Source organism: Ictidomys tridecemlineatus, chromosome 15 (genome assembly GCF_052094955.1).
Source record: "Ictidomys tridecemlineatus isolate mIctTri1 chromosome 15, mIctTri1.hap1, whole genome shotgun sequence".
Classification (NCBI taxonomy): Eukaryota; Metazoa; Chordata; class Mammalia; order Rodentia; family Sciuridae; genus Ictidomys; species Ictidomys tridecemlineatus.
The window spans coordinates 44,903,358-44,923,994 of record NC_135491.1 but is presented as its reverse complement, the minus strand read 5'-3'; the positions used below and the strand labels follow the sequence as shown (position 1 = coordinate 44,923,994).

The window sequence follows — 20,637 nt, the reverse complement described above, 5'->3', positions numbered from 1 at the left end:
CTGGCTTTATAATTCTGTATAATTAATTCCTTGCAGTGTTGGGGATTGAACCAAGGACATCACATGGTAGGCAAGTGCTCCACCACTGAGCTACACCCCTAGTCTCAAATAAATGTTGTTAGATGGGAACCATGCCCTGTGTTAACAGTTTTATGAATGACTGAACTTCTGGGTAAACACTTCCATGGATAAATCCCTCATATATTAGTATGACTTGTCCTCTTTCAGAAGGAGCACTCACTTCAGATTCAGAAGACATTCTCTGACCCTTTCCACATCCTCCAGAAGCTATGAACTCACATTTAGAGGGAATGAATGGAAATCATCAAGCCAAACCCTAATTGTATTACTAGTCAGATTTCAGTTACTCATTCAAAACTTCTCTATAGCAGGCACTGTGTTAGGGACTGGGATAAATAGGACCACCATAATAAGACAGAGGAGGTCCTTGACCCCTTAGAGAATAGACTCTATGTGAGTGCAAGAAAGAAAGTGTACGGGGCACATTAAAAAAGAATAGTTACAGAAGGACTCTGAAGAAGACAACATTCAAGTTGCGAGCCTGCACCGCAAGCCAGGCTAAAAGTTAGGAACATAGTTTTTATATGCCAGGAATGCTTACCCCAACTTTTCCAAGGGCCATAAACTAAAGTAGAAAGAACAAGATGCATAAAGAAAATGTGATAAAAGCCTGAATGAATGAAGCACTTACACACAAGAAATAATAGGAGATTAAAAGTGAGCTAATACAAAATTCACGTGGCCTTTCGGTTTCCGAAAGGATTGTATTCTAAGTGCAACAGGAGTCACCCAAGGGTTTTAAGCAGACGCATGTCTACATCAGGTGCCCACTTTTGCAAGGCCGCTCCTGGTTACGGCGTTGGGTATATGAAATGGTGTTCAACGACACTGACTAGAAAAGGCGAGTCATCAGAGCTTTTGAATCAAGAAACAGTGGCCCAGTTCGTGGTGCGAGGCACCAAATAAGAGTGCTGTCTGTAACACAGGCCTCGTCCTGTGCTCAGCCACTGGCCCACCGAAGGCATTGGTATCCGGACTGAAAAGCCAGGGTTGGCCTGGAAACACACTCTCCGGCCGGCCAGGGCGCTCCGAGCAGCCACATGCGTACTCAGGAAAGGTCCGGAACAGGGGCACACCGCGGCATCCGAGTACGCCCACGCCAGACACCTCCACCCAAGCATGAGGCAGAGGACACTACGCTAGTTGTCGCCGGGACTCCAACTACGACCCCACCTTCCCAGCACGCCCAGCTTCTCACCCGGCGCAGGAATCACTCGGCTTACTACCGCCGCCGCCGCTACCGCCATCTTGCCGTGGTCAGCGTGCGGGGCGGGGCCTTCGGGCGTCCACGGGGCGGGACCTGGAGCACAACTGGAGGGTTCGCCCGACGCATTCTTCGCCTTCCCATAGTGCTTCGCGACAGCCGGTATGGAGGCCGGCAGGACCGCAGTGCTGCGGGTGAAGCGGAAGCGCACCGCGGAGCCAGCCGAGGCTCTTGTGCTTGCTTGTAAGCGCCTTCGGAGCGGCGATGTCGATGTCCAGTCGGCTACTCAGAAGACACCGGAGGGTCTGGAGAGAGCGGCGGAGAATAATGTCTTCCAGTTGGTGGCCACCGTGCACTCTCAGGTATTGGGCCGTGATGGAATTTGTGTGGAGGGGATCTTGGGTCGCGGCCAGGATGGAACCGGATCTCCAACCCCCTTGCTGACGCTACCCTATCTTCCCCTGCTGCTCTCCAGGAGGAGCCAGTCCAGCAGCTCGTGCGGGCTGCCTTGCGCCCTTCACGGGGCAGCCAGCAGCGTATCCGCCGCGATCTCCGCGCCTCAGCTCGCGATGTGCGGAAAGAAGGCCGCTACCGGGTGGTCTCCAGCCGCCGATCCTCAGGGAACTCCGGCAGCCTGGAGTCCGAGTACGCGCCAGGAACCCCAAAAGCTGCTGGGGACGCAGACTTTCAGCTATTGGACCTGGTACATGAGGAGGAAGACCCAGAGGCTGACACCACGGCCTCCTTCAAAGTGAGTATGCACCGGGAAGTGGGTGCTGGACGTCTTTGGTGGTAATACCAGAGTCTGCGCAGAGGGCAGCACTTAGTTAAGTGGCCGCACATAGCTTAACCTTAGGAACAGATTTTACCGATTTGATTTTTGACTCTACAGGTATTTACTCAGTGCCTATGTGCCAGGTATTGTTCGTAAATTGTATGCATATAACAGTGAGGACAGAGAAGAAAACATTCAAAGCAGAGGAGAAAAAACGATAGTGAGTAAATTGTCAGAAGGGGACAAAGGCGAGAAAGCGTGGTGCCAATTTTGTGAAAAAAGCCTTTCAAGTAAAGACTTGAAAGTGAATGGCAAGGCTAGGCGCGGTGGCACACCCCTATAATCCCAGCAGCTCAGGAGGCAGAGGCCGATCTTAGGAAGATCCTGTCTCTAAATATAATATTTAAAAAGGGCTGAGGACGTGGATCAGTAGTTAAGAGCCCCTAGGTTCAATCCATAATACTAAAAATTTGAAAAAAAAAAAAAAAGGAAGGAAGGAAGGAAAGTTATGATGATGGGCATTGGTTGGGGGGCGAGGGCTTTCAAGGCAGAGGACCTGCAAGGGCAAAGGCCCTAAAGCTGAATTTGTGTGGTGTTCAGTGGACCGACAGGTTGGGACCTGTGTGTTAGAGCCAAATCTTTCCCCATAAAGAGCTTTGCTCAAGAGCCTGCACAAAAACTTGCATCTGTAGTTTCATTGACTTTGATGGGAGAATCCTCTGAACCTGTAAATGACAACCTCAGTCTCCCTGTGTGCTTTAACCATGGGACACTCTCCACTTTCTCGTGTGGTATCTGGTTTGAGCTATGCAGCTTCCTGTGATGAATCTGTTGAGGGGCATTCCACAGCACATCCCCCTAGTTTCCATATCTACTTGTGCTACAGGACCCTGGATAAGACATCTTATAGGCACTGGACCACATCTTACCTGGACTAGACCTATATTCTGGGACATTTCATTCAAGCTATTCTTTTGAGCAGAAAAGATAAGTGAATCAATTTGTGATTTAAAAAGAGGTCAGTACCTGCCATGGTAGTGCACATCTATAATCCCAGTGACTCAGGAGAGGAGGCAGAGATGAGAGGATTGCAAGGGACAGGCCAGCCTCACCAATTTTGCAAAATCCCATCTCAAAATAAAAATAAGGGCTGGGAATGTAGCTCAGTGGTAAAGTGCCCTAGGTTCAATCCCTAATACCATTTAAAAAAAAAAAAAATGATGTCAATGGGGCAAGCCAAAAAATGAGCAATGGTAGTGGTCCCCAGAAGTTGCCTGTAGGCCTCTAAAGATGGCCTCACAAAATGCCAGCCCATTTTATGGTCAGCAATAGAGGTGCTGTTTGGATATGTGGATCCCTTATGGGAAAATATCATGCCAAAGGAACTCAGAGAAGATCTAGATCTATAGAAGCAGGTTTGACTCAGAGCTTGGTAACAAGCTGGCCAATTTATCTAACTCCCTTTGCCTCTTTTTAGGCCAGTGTTTAAGTTGTAAATGGACACAAATCTTTATTTTAATATTAATTTATTTTTATGTGGTGCTGAGGATTGAACCCATGTGTGCCTTGACCATGGGACACTCTCCACTTTCTCATGTAGTATCTGGTTTGAGCTATGCAGCTTCCTCACATATGTGAGGCAAGTGCTCTGCCACTGAGCTACAACCCCAGCCCCCATATGTTTTTTTGTGTCAGCCAAGATCAAAAGAGCAGGAGGAATTCTTAATAGGTTTTTATTCAAAAAGGACTACCCGTTAGTTTTACAGACATTCTGGATTTCTTTAATTTTGTAGCTAATTAAGAGGAGATTAGTAGTCTATGAGAATCTTTTTTTTTTTTTAATATTGTTTAGTTGTAGATGGACACAGTATCTTTATTTATTTGTTTTCATGTGGTGCTGATGATCAAACACAGGACCTTACATGTGCAAGGCAGGCAGTTTACCACTGAGCTACAGCCCCAGCCCTAGAATAAGAATCTTAAATATTAACAGAACTGTAACAGGCCTTCTTTCACACAACTCTTTGGTTCCTCATGGAAAACGTTTTGAGTCATGCCTGTATTATGTTTTCACAGACATCTGACCCAGATGTGATCCTCTGCAATTCTGTAGAGATGATCCGCGAGCGGTTGACTGTATCTGAGGATGGACCAGGAGTCGGGCACCAAGAGGAACAAAAGCACGATGACTATGTATATGACATTTACTACTTGGAGATGGCCACTCCAGGGTGGATTGAGAATATCCTCTCTGTGCAGCCCTACAGCCAGGAATGGGACCTGGTAAGGAGGTCGATGAAGGGAGGAGGGCATGTGGCTACCTGAACTTTTTCTTTGGTTAGGGTGCTTTGCCTCTCCGGGCTTCACTTCTCATCATTTCTCTTGTTCTTACTTAAAAGGAAAAACTTATTCTACATTGGTTTTGTTATTGTAATACTGGGGATTGAACCCAGGACCTGGCACACACTAAGCAAGCTCTCAACCACTGTGGTACATCCCCAACTTTTTAATTTGGTACAGGGTCTATTTAAGTTGATTATGCTGGCCTTGAACTGGGATACACCTGCATCAGCCTCCAGAGTAGCTTGGATTACAGGCATATGCCCCTGTGCCCATCAGGAAATAAATTTTTCACATGGCAGTAAAAATTTACTCTAAATGTCTTTTATAAACCTGAGCTTAGTGTAGGAAATTTTAGGAAATACCCCCAAATTTTCTTTCTCTATCATTGAACAGTATTTCCAAGGGGACTGCTGTGGGTTGATATTTTTTAGAAGCAGTGATAATTTTTGCTCATAATCTTTTACAAGGTTTACAAAATTATCTTTATTGTTTATGGCTACCTGTTTATAGCTATCCACTTCAGAGGGTAAATATGTATAAGGGCTTAAATAAAATCAAAGTAAAAACAGATTTTTTTTTTCTTCTTTCTTTTTTTTTTTTTTTTGGTAGTGGGAATTGAATCCAAGGAGACTTCACTACTGAGCAACATCCCTAGTCCCTTTTCTTTTTCTTTTGAGACAGGATCTCACTAAGTTACCCAGGATGGCCTTGAACTTGTAATCCTCTTGCCTCTACCTCCCAAGTTACCAGGATTGGTGTGCACCACTACATCTGGCAAAATCAGACATTCTTAACATGAATGAGAACAAAAGCATTTATTTATTTATTTGGGGTGCTGAGGAATTAACCCAGGGGCACTTAACCACTAAGCCACATTCCAGCCCTTTTTAAATTTTTATTAATTTATTTAGGCACTGAGGATTGAACCCAGGTATGCTGGGCAAGGACTCTACCGCTGAGCCACACCCTTTTTTTATTTTTTTATTTTGAGACAGGGTCTCTCTAAGTTGCTGAGACTGGCTTCAACTTGTGATCCTCTTGCCTCAGCCTCATGAGTAGCTGGGATTACCGGTGTGCATAAAAGTTTTTATTTTAATTGTATTAAAAGAGGAGAAAACTTTGGATGATGAAAGCTAACATCCTAACACCATATTCTTAAATTTTAATATGATTAATGAGAAAGATGTAGTTGGCACCTGATATACTCAAATTGTAAAAGTTAAGTACCTTCTCTTGCACCTGCACTGTACCCATAGTTTTGCTGTCAGGCCTCTACCATGGACCACTACATAGTTCCTACTCCTGCCTTTGTGCACCTCCTCATATTGTGTTTTAATTCTGACCTTTGGCATCACCCACAATCCATAAAATTCCTCTCCCATCTGGTGGCCCTCCAAGAGTTTGAAGATTGAAGTCATTACCTGCTCAGAGCTGTGGCCTGCTCAGAGCTGTGGCTCCTCTGCATTCCATTGTGGTGGAGCTGAATCATCTCCTCTTAGCCTGAGATTATTATCATAGTCCCTTGTATAGCAGTTAAACTAACTCCTAATAGCTTCCTCCAAAGAGCATACCCTAAAGATCATTTGACTTAGACTTATGTTTGTGTTGAGATGTGCAGGTAAATGATGATCAACAACCAGATGATATTTATGAAGACGAAGATGATGAGAACAGTGAGAATAATTGGCGCAACGAGTACCCAGAGGAGGAGAGCAGTGATGGTGATGATTCCAGAGGTAGGTGAAAGATTGAATAGGGAGGGACTGATAAGATCCAAGTCTGAGGTGAAGGCAATTGACAGGTACATCTCAACTGATTTTGGCTTGGCACAAATCAGGAGCCACTTGTCAAAAAGAAACTAACTTTATTTTTAGAACTACAAACGCCAAACAAAACAGCTCCAGGGAAAAACCCTCAGAGCCCAACTGCCACCACCGGCTTCCACAAGCCTCTCTCCCCCACACCAGCCTTTTCCTCCCACAATCCTCCTCCTCTTGAGGCCGATTGGCTGGGTTGCGTGGGCAGAGCCAAAGAAGTCACCCAATGAGCAGCTCCGTGGAGGAGCCAATCAGCTAGATGTTGCTGGGGCAGCTGTGAGCCAATCATCAGCTGGCAGTCTGAAGGGCAGGGAAACAGCCCAATGAACATCACCACAGAGGAGCCAATCAGCTAGATGTTGCTGGGGCAGTCTGAAGCTTGCTGGCAGCTGGAAGTTTGCTGGGGCCCCTTTGGCTGTGGCTCTCAACATCTCCCCCTCTCTGTTTAAACAACAAGCATGTGGCTTATGGACCGTGCCTGCCTTAGGTTGTCCAATACATATGGTCCTTACCCGTCTTCGGATGAGCTGACCTCAGGGCGTCAGCCTCCTGTCTTAGGTTGGTACCATTGTAATTGGATCTTACCCGTCATTGACTACCGGTCCAGTACAGCCACACCTGTGGAGAGGTCTCAGCGGGGGGGGGGGGGGGGGGTGAGGTTCTTTGCCTCACCTCTGTTGACCCCCAAATTTTAGCTGAATGATCATGACAAGCAGAAGGGAGGAAGATATACCAAGTCAATTGACGGTTCTGTAAGCAGTTCAGTGTAAGTTCTGTAAGCAGTTCAGTGATGGCTATTGCAGAAACTGTAGATTAGTTTTATCTTTGTCTTCACCGGCACAGGGATGAAGATAGGAATTCTGGCAATAATGACTAAAGAAAAAATTAGGTAACATTCCAGAAGACACTAAAAGAAAACAATTTTCTTAACAATTTATATTATCTTCATCGGCACTGGGATGAAGATAGAAATTCTGGCAATAATGGCTAAAGAAAAAATTAGGTAACATTCCAGAAGGCACTAAAAGAAAACAATTTTCTTAAAAGAAAACAATTTTCTTAACAATTTATATTATCTTCATCGGCACTGGGATGAAGATAGAAATTCTGGCAATAATGGCTAAAGAAAAAATTAGGTAACATTCCAGAAGACACTAAAAGAAAACAATTTTCTTAACAATTTACATTATAGTGAAGAGAATTACTAAATATAATGAAAACTAAAGGTGAGAGTAAACAAACAGATCTGTTAACCTCCTTTTTTGTTTACATATTAAAACAATTCTTAACAGTTATTTACCCAATTTAAATTAAACCATTTAAATCACGTGAATAAAAAAAAAAAAATATTTGGATCCATCTTTTCATGAGCGCTCATCATATATGATATATAGAAATATGTACATTGGACATACGTACATTCAAACATATAACACAAAACACAAGTGTGCACACATAATATAATACATACAACACATAACACAATAGTAAAGGCCTTATAACTTTTTACAGGTAAAATCTCTATTGCAATGTTTAAAAACTCTATAGTCAAAAAAAAAAAAAATAGAACTGATCAGCAAAACATTAACCTAGGTCTGTATGAGCTCAAAAAAATAAAATAGAACTTCATGATATGGGAAAGGGCAATAATAAAATAGATATTGAAAAAAGCATCCTGGTTCTGTCGCAGATGTAAGGATAGCCAAATTGGAGTTTTGGATATCAGCTATTATGGATTTGAGCTAAATCATCTTCTTTTTGGTCTGTAGAAATCGCTTTAGTTAATCTCTCTGGAATCCAAATCGGCTGCTGTTCTCTCTGTGGAAACACAAAAACAGACCCCCGACTCCAGACAATCACTGGGTCAGGATTTTAGTTAATCTCTCCGGAATCCAAATCAGCTGCTGTTCTCCCTGTGGAAACACACAAACAGGCCCCCGACTCCAGACAATCACTGGGTCAGAACCTTGGTTAATCTCTCTGAAATCCAAATCGGCTGCTGTTCTGGGTCAGAACCTTGGTTAATCTCTCTGGAATCCAAATCGGCTGCTGTTCTTCCTGTGGAAACACACAAACAGACCCCCGATTCCAGACAATTACTGGGTCAGGACCTTTCCATTGTCCTGTTAGAATATCTTTCCAAAGTACCTTGGGCTTATGTACATTTTTTGGACACATATGCCTTTCTGCAGCACTAAGTCCTGATGAATCCAAATTTAAAAAGTTTAGAGTAAAAAGCGTTATTTTAAGTTTATCTTTGGGGAATATATACCCCTTCCCAATTCCATCTTTTTGCTTTAATAAGTACATTTTAATAGTTTGATGAGCTCTTTCAACTATGCCTTGACCCTGTGGATTGTATGGGATTCCTGTTATATGAGTAATGCCAAATGATGAGCAAAATTGTTTAAAAGAAGTAGACGTATAACCAGGGGCATTATCTGTTTTTAACTGTTTTGGAATGCCCACAGTGGCAAAATTTTGTAAGCAATGAGCTATAACATCTTTAGTTTTTTCGCCGGCATGAAGGGAGCCCATCAAAAATCCAGAAGAAGTATCAACTGTAACATGCAAATATTTTAATTTTCCAAATTCTGGCAAGTGTGTGACGTCCATCTGCCAAATATGGTTAGGCATCAATCCTCTAGGATTGACTCCAAGATTAACTTGTGGTAAAAAGGTCACACAATTTTGACATTGTTTTATTATTTGTCTAGCTTGTTCCTTAGTTATTTTAAAACGCTTTTGTAAAGTATTAGCATTGACATGGAATCTTTCATGAAAATTTATAGCTTCTTCTAGTATAGAGAAAATATGTATGTCACGTGTAGTTTTATCTGCTAAATCATTGCCCAAACTAAGGGCTCCAGGCAATCCTGTATGTGCCCTGATATGTCCTATAAAGAATGGATCTTTTCTGTCCCAGATTAAACTTTGTATAGTGGAAAACAAAGAGAAAACAGTAGAAGAAGGGGAAATTCTACCAGCATCTTCAAGGGATACTATAGCATTAACTATATACTGGCTATCAGAAAATAAATTAAATACAGAATCTTTAAACATCACAAAAGTTTGTAATACTGCATTAAGCTCTACCTTTTGAGCTGATTGTTTGGGTACTAAAAATGTAAAAGTTTGATCAGGTGTAACTATTGCTGCTGTACCATTATTTGACCCATCAGTGAATATATTTGGAGCATTCATGATAGGTGTTTTTCTTGTCATTTTTGGAAAAATTACAGGATGCAATGACCAAAAAGACAATAAAGGATTAGATGGTAAGTGGTTATCAAATGAAACATTAGATTTGCACATTATTATTGCCCAAGTATTTAACTCATTAGCTAATTCATCAATTTGATTCATAGTATATGGAGTAATAATTTTATGGGGAGAAATTCCAAACACTGCCTTTGCTGTTTTTATTCCTTTGAGTATTAATTGTCCTACAGCCTCAGGATACCTAGTAAGAATAGTGTTAGGAGAATAAGATAAATGTATCCATAATAATGGACCTTCTTGCCAAAATACTCCTGTAGGAATATATTTTGTTGGTAGTACAATAAATAATAAAGGCAAACTTATATCAATTCTATCCAAATGCATATTTTCCATATATGTTTCAATGATTTTTAATGCCTTTCTTGCTTCAGGCGTTAACATTCGGGGTGAATTTGGATCTGATGGACCTTTTAGGATATCAAATAAAGGTCCCAATTCTCCTGTTGGAATACCTAGATAAGGCCTTATCCAATTTATGTCTCCTAATAACTTTTGAAAGTCATTAAGTGATTTGAGTTGATCTACTCGTATTTGAATTTTTGGTGGACGGACCATGGTTGAGGATAATAGAACTCCTAAATAATTAATTGGAAAATTTAATTGCACTTTATCTATTGCTATCTCTAGATTATAATTTTTTAATAAGTTTGTAAGTGTGGCATAACATTCTAGCAATGTGTTTTTAGCTTTGTGTGCCAATAACACATCATCCATATAGTGAAATATTTGTAGTTCAGGATTTTGATTTCTAAGTGGCTGGATTACTTTGTTAACATAAATTTGACACATAGTTGGGCTGTTAGCCATCCCTTGAGGGAGTACTTTCCATTCATATCTCTGATCAGGACCTTCATGATTTAGTGCAGGGATAGTAAATGCAAAACGTGGACTATCCTCAGGATGAATTGGAATTGAAAAAAAAAACAATCTTTAATATCTATAACTAAAACATACCAGGTTTTTGGCAAAGCAGACAATTGAGGAATCCCCGATTGAGCAGGTCCCATAATGACCATTTCATTGTTAATGGCTCTTAAATCTTGCAGTAATCTCCATTTACCAGATTTCTTTTTGATGACAAAAATGGGAGTATTATGGGGAGATACAGAAGGTTGTATATGTCCTTCCGCTAATTGTTGTTTGACCAGATCATGGGCTACTTGTGTCTTTTCTTTAGTCAAGGGCCACTGAGGAACCCATACTGGTCTTTCTGATTTCCATGTAATTTTTATTGTCTCAGTGGCCCTTTGTGAAAATCCAACCCATGTCTGTCTGTTCCTTGATCTATTTGTATTGGTGCTGCTATACATTGTTCTTGTCTTTCTAATCTTTTTCCTTTCCTAAAACCTTGTCTAGCCATAATAGTGGGTGCATTTTGATTGATATTATTTGTTAATGTCAAACCTAATTGATCTAAGACATCTCGTCCCCATAAATTTACGGGAAGATGATCCAATACATATGGCTGTATAGTTCCTTCACATCCTTCAGGATCCTTCCAATCTAATAGCATTGCACTTCTATCGGGATTAGTCGCCACTCCTAGGCCTCGAAGCGATTGAGTGGCTTGTTGTAATGGCCAATGTTTTGGCCATTCTTGACGAGAGATGATGCTAAGATCTGCACCTGTATCCAGTAGCCCATTAAATTCATGTCCTTGAATATTTAGTTTTAGCATGGGGCGAGAATCTAAATTTAAAGAAAGCATAGCCCAATCTACACCTGTGGAGCCTAATCCCTTGGAACCTCTTTCTACAACATGACTGGAAAATTTATCATGTAGGCTTGGTATTATTAGTAACTGTGCTATTCTATCTCCTGGTGAAATTACTGATATACCCTTTGGAGAACTGGCTATAATTTTTATTTCACCTTCATAATTGGAATCAATTACCCCAGGACTTATCAAAAGTCCTTTTAGAGTAGAAGAGCTGCGTCCCAATAATAAGCCTACTGTTCCTTTGGGAAGAGGTCCTTTTACCCCTGTGGGAATGATTTGAACTCCCATCTCTGGAGTTAGTACTGATTTGGTGGAGGCGCAGATGTCCAACCCTGCGCTCCCTCTGGTTTGTCTGATGAGGGATCTGATGTGCTGGGCACTACCCTGATGGGGTTGCTGGGGTTGCTGGGTTCCTCCAGTGCTCCGTATATTTGTGGTTTGGGGCCCCGGAGCATTGGGGCCCCCTGTCCATTTTTTGGCAACGGAGCCCGATGCCTTTGTCCACGATATTGTGGATAAACACCTTGTCCTTGTTCGTTTTTTGATAATGGAGTACCCTCTATGGTGGTTTGAGGACGGTATTCATTAGCCCAATATAATGGAGTACCCTCTATGGTGGTTTGAGAACGGCATTCATTAGCCCAATGTCTCCCTCTACGGCATCGTGGGCAAATACCCGGTATTCTACTTGTTTGATACCTAGTTTTGTTAAACCCTCCTCCTATGGGGCAATTCCTTTTAAAATGTCCTGTTTGTTGACAATTGTAGCATGTTCTTGGCCTGGCATCTAAAGCCTGTTTTACTGCAGCTGCCACAATTTGCCCTTGTTCATTAATGTCTCTGGCATCTAAAACCTGTTTTACTGCAGCTGCCACAATTTGCCCTTGTTCATTAATGTCTCTGGCATCTAAAGCCTGTTTTACTGCAGCTGCCACAATTTGCCCTTGTTCATTAATGTCTCTGGCATCTAAAGCTTGTTTTACTGCAGCTGCCACAATTTGCCCTTGTTCATTAATGTCTCTACATAATTTAATATATGTGTTTAAATCTTCATGTTTCCATGGTCTAATGATATCTCTACACCAACGATTCGCTTGGTCATAAGCCAGTTGTTTTATAAATGGCATTGCTTGTTCTGTATTCCCAAAAACTCTGGTAGCTGTTTGAATAAGCCTATCTACAAATTCAGCGTAAGGTTCATTAGCTCCTTGTATTATCTTAGATAATTGACCTTGTAAACCTCCAGGTTCTTGTAAAGACTTCCATGCCCTAACTGCATCTACAGCAATTTGTAAATATACACCAGGATCATATGCAAGTTGTTGCTGCCGATCCTCATAAGGTCCCTTTCCTAACAACATATCTAGATTTCTCTGAGGATAACCAGCTGCTGCATTTCGACTAGCCGTCTCCTTGCAAAATTCCTCATTGGCAACCTTCCATAACAGGTATTGTCCTCCATTTAGCACAGCTTTACACAAACTAGCCCAATCTGCTGGCGTCATGCTTAAGTTGGTAATGGATTCGACCAAGCTTACAGTGAAGGGTGCTTGAGTACCATAGGTTGCTACAGCCTCTTTTAGCTCCTTCACTGATTTGAAATTTAAACCCTGGTAAGTTCGCTGCCCTCCTACCTCAAATACAGGGCATACTTGAGATCCTGTCTCAGGATCCAAACTATCAACTGCGGGGGTTGGGAGTCTCTTAGCATATGGAGGTGGTGCTGTTGATTGGACACTTATGCCCTCTGGTGATAGAGTGCTATTAGTAGCAGTCTCCTGTAGAGGTGGCGCTGTTGGTTGAACACTTACGCCCTCTGGTGATAGAATGCTATTAGTAGCAGTCTCCTGTAGAGGCGGTGCTGTTGGTTGGACACTTACGCTCTCTAACAAAAGGGTCTTATTAGCAGTCACCTGTTTTAACTTTTCCCCTGATAGATTTTTCTGCTCTAAACTTCCTTCCTCTGTCTCACTATCTCGAAAGACCTTCTCTTTTACTTGAATCTTTTCCTCTTTCTGACTAGCTCGAGCTTTTACTTGAATCTTTTCCTCTGTCTGACTAACTTGAGAGACTTCCTCTTCTACTTGAATCAATATGTCTTCTTCTTCCTCTACCTCTGTCTGAACTGAAGGCTTTGGACTAAGCAAACTAGATACCAACGTCCACAATGACAATGTGCCAACTGGCAGAGTCCCTGGGTTGTTCTTTTCTATTCTTTTTAAATCTTCACCATGATGGTTCCATTGTGATATATCTAACAACCCCTCCTTAAAAAGCCATGGGCTATATTCTTGTATTACATCAACGTATGCCCTGACTGCTCTTGGTTTTACTGGGAAGCTTCCTTCCTCTAACAATTTACTTAACACTCTTTCGGTTTGTTTTTTACTAATTGCTGATCCCGTATTTCTACTATAATACAACCCAACAAGATGACGCCAAACAAAACCGAGACAGAATCCAATAAAAAGGGAACCACACAAAATCATTATAACAGCCTTTCTATCCTCCTGACATATGCATCCGTCCTTTCTCCCTATCTGTTCCTCAAACGCAAATAGTTTTTCCCCAGATGTGAGTGGTTTTTCTTCCCTCTCACTCATCTCCAGGGACAGGCAAGTTAAAACAAAAATGAAGCAAAACAAAAGAGGAATCTTAGAATGGCTCCCCATCCTCTCGCCCTGCCCTCAGGGGCGAGCAGTTTACTTACCCTCAGTTGCTCCCCGTGCGAGCCACCAAATGCCGAAGTCTGGCTTGGCACAAATCAGGAGCCACTTGTCAAAAAGAAACTAACTTTATTTTTAGAACTACAAACGCCAAACAAAACAGCTCCAGGGAAAAACCCTCAGAGCCCAACTGCCACCACCGGCTTCCACAAGCCTCTCTCCCCCACACCAGCCTTTTCCTCCCACAATCCTCCTCCTCTTGAGGCCGATTGGCTGGGTTGCGTGGGCAGAGCCAAAGAAGTCACCCAATGAGCAGCTCCGTGGAGGAGCCAATCAGCTAGATGTTGCTGGGGCAGCTGTGAGCCAATCATCAGCTGGCAGTCTGAAGGGCAGGGAAACAGCCCAATGAACATCACCACAGAGGAGCCAATCAGCTAGATGTTGCTGGGGCAGTCTGAAGCTTGCTGGCAGCTGGAAGTTTGCTGGGGCCCCTTTGGCTGTGGCTCTCAACAGGAGGAGAGCAGTGATGGTGATGATTCCAGAGGTAGGTGAAAGATTGAATAGGGAGGGACTGATAAGATCCAAGTCTGAGGTGAAGGCAATTGACAGGTACATCTCAACTGATTTCCTTCTCTGCCATTGAACTGTATTTCCAGGAGGACTGCTGGGAGCATAATGTCAGTCAGGCCTGGGTTCAGATCCTTAGTTCTGTCATTGCCTTCTTATGACTCTTATGCAAGTTACTCCAGTGAGCCTCATTTCTCCTTCAAAAAATGAGACAATACTGCACCAACTTCAGTGGTTGGGATTTAGTAAAACATCTAGCCCGATGCCCCTCTCCCTGCTCCTATCTAGGAATAATGAAGAAAGAGGGTTGCCAGTAGGGATAGGCCCAGGATTTTCACAAGTCTGTCAAATAATTTCAAAAAATTTCTACATTTCCAATTCTTTAGAGAATGATATAACATAGATGTACTATTTAGGGGAAGAAGGAGGAAGGATATCCTGGCAACTCAGTTTCTTTGGTGATTACATTCTTCCGAGTACAGCCAATAAAAATAATTTTTTGATGTCTCATAATAAAGAAAGAATTTTACCAAAGGGGAAAGTAAGTGACAAAATACTCCCATTATTAGGGACTTGGTTAGATGTTGGGAATGAATACTTTAAAAATGTTCTACATTCTAGATATTATTTACTGAAAATGTATTTTATAATGGGGAAGGGAAGGAGTTCTTGCCATACCCTATAAAATCATAATAGAGTAAGAATCCATTCCTGGTGTCTCCATCTAGACTCTGATGAATATAACAGCCTCAGTGAGGAGGAAAGAGGCAGCAGCAGGCGACTGGTATGGAGCAAGTACCCTCTGGATGTACAGAAGGAGTTTGGCTATGACAACCTCCACGACCTGGATTCAGATTGATGGTCTTGTGATATCCAGGAGGTTCTACCACAGGCCTTTGAGGGCTCTGTGACTGGTATCAACTGGCCTAGCAACATGCTCTTAGGATTCCTAGGTGAACATGTGGAAGGAAAAAGCAGACCCAATAGTACCACCCCAGCAGTGAAAACTTAAGGGAGTACATCTTTTCTACTCACAGTAGGCTTCTTGACCTCTATCAAAAGAGACCCTACCATCTAGGGGGGAAAAAAAAAATGGAAGTTCCTTTCACTTCCTGGCCCAGGCATTTTTCCTAATATTCCAGTTCTCTCATGCTTAAGCCAGAAGGGAAGGAGAGACACCTGTTTCATTAGCAGTAATATTCTGCTTCTCCCCACCCCACCCCAGGCTGCCTACCTGCAGTAAAAGCCTGCTCTCTTCGATAGAGGGGATCTAGAAGGGCTACAGTGGGTCCCTTGCAGGGCACAACCCAGTTATAACAACTATTAGGGCAGAACGTGGAATCTGAGCTGGGAGGTTTTAGTCAATAGGTCTTTGTCCTCCCTGCTTCAGACTTCAATAATGGTTGTAAAGATTGCTGTTGTTCTTTGGTAATGGGGCCAAGGCACAATGCATATGAATGATACTATTAAATAAAGATTAACTTTTAATATGGAAGCAAGCAATTTTTCAAAAACTTTTCCCCCTTTTTTTGCAGTTCTGGGAACTGAACCCAGGAGTACTCTACCACTAAGCAACACCTCCAGCCCTTTTTATTTTTTTGAGACAGGGTCTCACTAGCCTCAAACTTATCATCCTCCTTCCTTTAGCCTAGTAAGTAGCTGGGATTACAGATAAGCACTAACACATCCAACTCTTCAAAACCATTTAAATCTGAATATCTTAGGTGTTTTTCCATTGACTTTCCCCCACAAAAAAAATGGGGGGTTAATGAGGTAGAAGTTACAGAATTAACCTTAGACATAAAGGTCTCACAACAAGGGAGGATGAAGTAAGCATAATCTGAACTTGGCTTTCTATCGAGAAGTGTTTCTTACCAAAACAGTAATTGTCCTTCAGTATCTGTGGGTGACTGATTCAAAAACCTCCTGTGGATACCAAAATCCACAGATGCTCAAGTCCCTTGTATAAAATGACATAATATTTGCATATAACCTACACACATCCTTCAAATACTTTGTCATCTCCAGATTATTTATAAAATCTAATGCAGGCAAGCACTGTGGCACACCCCTGTAATCCCAACAGCTCACAAGGCTCAGGCAGGAGGACCACAAGTTCAAAGCCAGCCTCAGCAACCTAGCAAGGCCCTAAGTGGCTCAGTGGTTGAGTGCCCCTGGGTTCAAACCCCAGTACCAAAACAACCAAAAAAAAGAGTGCAATATACATAGCTGATATACTGTATTTGGGGAATAATGACAAAAACTATGTTTAGTATAGGTAGTTTTTTTTTTCTACCAAAAAATATTTTTAAGCTACAGTTGAATCCATGAGTGCAAAATTTATAACTATATATGAACAGAACAAATTTTGGTGCCCAAACTTTAAATCTCTTGTAAGCAATTTCTATCCCTACTCTTCAAAATCCCAGCTACCTTAACTGTTTGGCATTGATTCTGGTCAAATAGAGTGATAAATGTTCTATATCTATATTCTCTAATAGTAGCCACTAGCCATATGTGGCCATTGAGCATTTGCAATCTGATTAGTGCAACTGAGAAACTGATTTTTTTTTCTTTTTTTCTACTGAACCCAGGGCCTTACGCACATTAGGCAAGTGCTGTGCCACTGAGCCCTTTTTAATTTTTTTTAAATTTCGAGAAAGGGTCTCGCTAAGAGCTGGCCTCAGATTTGGACTCCTCTTGCCTGTTTGCTGAATAGCTGAGATTACCATACCTGGCCATGAATTTTTTTACTTTGTTTTAACTAGCTACATTAGCACAGGTCTAGGGAAACACACAAAACTTTCCATTTGAGGTAGCCATCTTACCCTGTTTCTCTATCACATAGGAAAGTGAAATATACAGGGAAGTCTTCTTCTCATCTCTTTCAAGATTTTATAGGTTTCTCTACTTTTCCCTTCCTACTTCTACCCATTCTTTTTACTTTATGTCCATTTTATAAGCACTTACCTACATTTGTTCCTATCTACATGGAATTGTTAAATCTGCTAGAATTATTAGGCTTTGTACTCGGGCTATTACTGCAGCTAATTAAACCTAAAAGCAGGCTTAATACTAGTCATCTTAGTCTCCTTCTGTAGACATAGAAATGAAGGATTAAAAACCACTTTGCCGTTTTAATGTACTCACTGCTGTTTATGTGTTCATTAAGTTTCCTCAACATCAAAGGGCTGACAGCTTCACAAACTACCTACTGAAAAGGGTACAAACTGTACCATTGCAAAAGGGATTAGCACACCAGGAGAAGGATTTAGTAAGATTTAACGAAGACCTGGTGGGAACTAATTCCACTATGAAACTTGAATCTATAGGGTGTCTGGCTACCCTCCCACAGAAGGGTTTCTAAGAGAAGTTTGTATCCAACACCAAGGAAGAATGTTGTCATCCTTCAGTAAAGAGAGGAGGATGACATGGCTCACTAAGCAAGCTCTTAGCACCTGAAGTGTGGTGTCCCTTCTTCTGAGAAGCCACTGGGGGGCGGCACATTCCTGGGGGGAAGCTGGTTATTGGGTGGAAAACACTAAAGCCAGAGTCAGGGATCCTCAGATAAGCACAATGCTTAAAGGATTAGCTCCAGAGGAGCCCTGGGATGGTGCCAGCTAAGCTCAGACAGAAATCATATTTATATAGTTTAGGCAAGTCAGCCTTTGCACAAGACTCCTTGTCATCAGATAGGAATTTGGTATATAAATCCCCAACCCATGACAGTAGGAATGTCCCCCCATATTCTCACAGATGCATGCCCTGAACCAAAGGCAACTTCTCATGCTCCCCTAAAACTTTATTAAGCAAGTATATGTCCAAGGTAATTACCTTGTCTGCAACTGGGATCAGTTTGGTGAAGAATGATCAGAAGGAAAGATTGCCCCACAGTTCTTGTCTTCACTGTCGACCAATTCCAAAATCTAAGGACAACATGTCCATGGGATGTGCCAGATCAACAAGTTCTTCTGGGTCTAAGATGACAGTATCTGGGGGCATCCCAGAACAGTTGTATAATCCAATGCAGCCATGAAGGAAGATCCCATTAGGCCAAACCTGCTGCTCTGGACTGACCTGGTGGCCCAGCTTAAGCACCAAAGTTAGTTGCTTTCCATTCTTGAAAGTTAGCTGAGGTGCCAGATTGAGGTTGAAGCAGCTTTTCCCCTAGAATCTTCACTGATCTCCACAGGAAAAAAAATAGAAGTCCCACAAGTACCAAGTGCTTCCTGATACTGCAGGCCTGCAAGGCCTCAGGGGCAAGGGAAGGTAGGCAGGAAAGGAGTGCACTATCCCTGTGACCCACCCTGAGGCAGCTTGGAGTGTAAACAAAGCCTGGTGCCAATAACAGAACCCAGGATGCAGCCTGGTGTGAGGTTTTCAGAAAAAGAAAATGACTCTTTCAGCACCAGAGTGGGCTTGCTTGGGTCTGCACAGCAGTCCCTCACACTGGCCCTTTCAGAAAGGAACAAGTTATTTGATGACTTGGGTCCATAAGATGTTCCCCCAAATTACTGATAGTGGATAGAATTCAGGTGACCCTCCTGAATTCCAGAACATTTCAGCCCTCTTAAACTTCATACCAGAAACCCAGAGATTAACTGTATCAACTAGAACAATGACCTAAGGTTTCAATAAAATAAAGATTATCCTCAAAAATACTAGTATTACCAGATTTCTGACTCATAAATTTGTTCATATCTACTTGTCAGACCTGAGCCAGTTGCTAGTAACACAAGACCTATCTATAAACTAAAGTATATGTCCATGATTTTAAAAATCCTTAAAGTTCACTTTTGCAGGTAAGACTCAACTGAAGATTGTGTGAAAGTGAACATAAAATCTATTATTAGAATCTGATTTACCACCACATTGAGACATCTCAGGGCAGAGAGACTCAGTTTGGGGTATTTTGAATTTTTAAACACAGACTATTATTTCCTATACATGGATGAACATTCTTTTGCTAGAATTGGTGTTCCAGGTTAAATATCAATTAGTAAAGGAATACTGGAATTTGAATTTGGTGGTAGCAGTGGCAGTGTCCAGTTAGCCACAGAGCTACTCCCCGTTAGCTGGAACAGGGAGGTCTTCCCCAGCCCTTGTTTTGGGACTGCAGCCTCTGCCAAAGCATCATGGTTCCAGCTAGGAAGGTACAGGTAGGCAGGTGGCCAAAATCAACTCAATTCAGAGCCAGAAGCTTGCCTCTTTTCTTAAGGATTTTGACCATAAGTGCAAATGTGTTCCAGGGAAATTCAGTCAGACAGGCAGGACCTCCTTCAAAAGAAGGCTAATCTGTATACAGCAAAATCCTGTGGCTCCCCAAGCACATGGACACAAATGAGAAGTCAACCTTGACAATATGGAACTTCAGTGGCCACTGTTGAGACCATGAACAGCCTTCCTCCTGTCAAGCTTATTGTTTGAGTGTGAAGTTCCATTACACAGAATGGTATTTCTCTTGTGGAATTCAGGAAAGGGGAGACACATTCCCACATCAGTTAAATAAAGCTTGCTGTTTGTGCCTCCCCCCAAACAAACAAGGAATATAACCCTCTCCCCAGGGAAGAATTCTGAGCCAGAGGAAGAAATAGTAGCATTTTGAGCCTCTAACATCAGGAGGTTGCACCTGGTCAGAGGAAAGCTCCCATAAAGTATCCTCACTTTAGAGACTTTTGGTTCAAACTTCACATGCTGTGAACCACAATCAGAGCCATCAATCTAGCACTTCCTCTCCTCTGCAGCAACTTACCCAGTATGTCAGGGGTGCACCTACTCACCCTGGAAAACTAAACAACCATTCCCCTGTTCCCCAACCCCCCCCCCTCTACCCTGAGGTCCCCACCTTCAGGTACCCCAACCCTGAGTCTCCTCCCATAGCTTACCAATGAGTGAGCACTGGCCCTGAGTCCCCTTACAGAATGTGGCTCAATAGGCTCCTTTAATTCAGGAGGGCTAGGCCCACATAGTCTTGTTATCTGGACTTTGGTGGTTATGGCCACAGGTGGCCAGCTTTCCAGGCCTCAGGGAATGTCACCTCTAGCCTCTAGTCAGTTTTCCTCTCAACCTTTTTCTCTTCAGTTACATCTAGCTCAGTCAGGACGCAAAAGCAAAGTTGCTGGGTGATTCTGGTGATGGTAGCTAAATGAAAACAAAGAATCATAGGTTTTAGCAAACACATT

The 20,637-nt window shown here is 42.4% G+C and overlaps 3 protein-coding genes across 19 annotated transcripts in view; 1 reads left to right on the top strand and 2 right to left on the bottom strand.

Moving 5' to 3' along the window:
* The window catches only part of Prmt7 (protein arginine methyltransferase 7), a 35,605-nt gene extending 34,121 nt beyond the window's left edge, over positions 1–1,484 (bottom strand). Inside the window, exon 1 of one of the 7 annotated variants that reach the window (XM_040280072.2) lies at positions 1,255–1,484. In XM_040280072.2, the coding sequence (XP_040136006.2) occupies positions 1,255–1,328 (74 nt within the window). In that variant the 5' untranslated portion in view covers positions 1,329–1,484. The remainder of the gene's footprint in view (positions 1–1,254) is intronic. The other 6 variants (XM_078032572.1, XM_005318350.5, XM_040280071.2 and 3 more) reach the window with 6 other exon arrangements.
* Slc7a6os (solute carrier family 7 member 6 opposite strand) overlaps positions 1,450–20,637 on the top strand; it is a 38,581-nt gene continuing 19,393 nt past the window's right edge. For 5 of the 6 annotated variants that reach the window (XR_013430961.1, XR_013430960.1, XM_078032578.1 and 2 more), the window contains exons 1-4: positions 1,450–1,647; positions 1,761–2,036; positions 4,137–4,343; positions 6,022–6,139. Coding sequence is in view for 4 of the 6 variants with exons in the window: in XM_078032578.1 (XP_077888704.1) it covers positions 1,450–1,647; positions 1,761–2,036; positions 4,137–4,343; positions 6,022–6,139 (799 nt within the window). In the remaining 2 variants the exon portion in view is untranslated. Of the gene's footprint in view, positions 1,648–1,760; positions 2,037–4,136; positions 4,344–6,021; positions 6,140–15,183; positions 17,601–20,637 lie in introns of those variants that run through there. The other variant, XM_005318349.5, reaches the window with a different exon arrangement.
* Slc7a6 (solute carrier family 7 member 6) overlaps positions 18,237–20,637 on the bottom strand; it is a 36,530-nt gene continuing 34,129 nt past the window's right edge. For all 6 annotated transcript variants that reach the window (XM_021721682.3, XM_040280078.2, XM_040280075.2 and 3 more), the window contains one exon: positions 18,237–20,596. In XM_021721682.3, the coding sequence (XP_021577357.1) occupies positions 20,502–20,596 (95 nt within the window). In that variant the 3' untranslated portion in view covers positions 18,237–20,501. The remainder of the gene's footprint in view (positions 20,597–20,637) is intronic.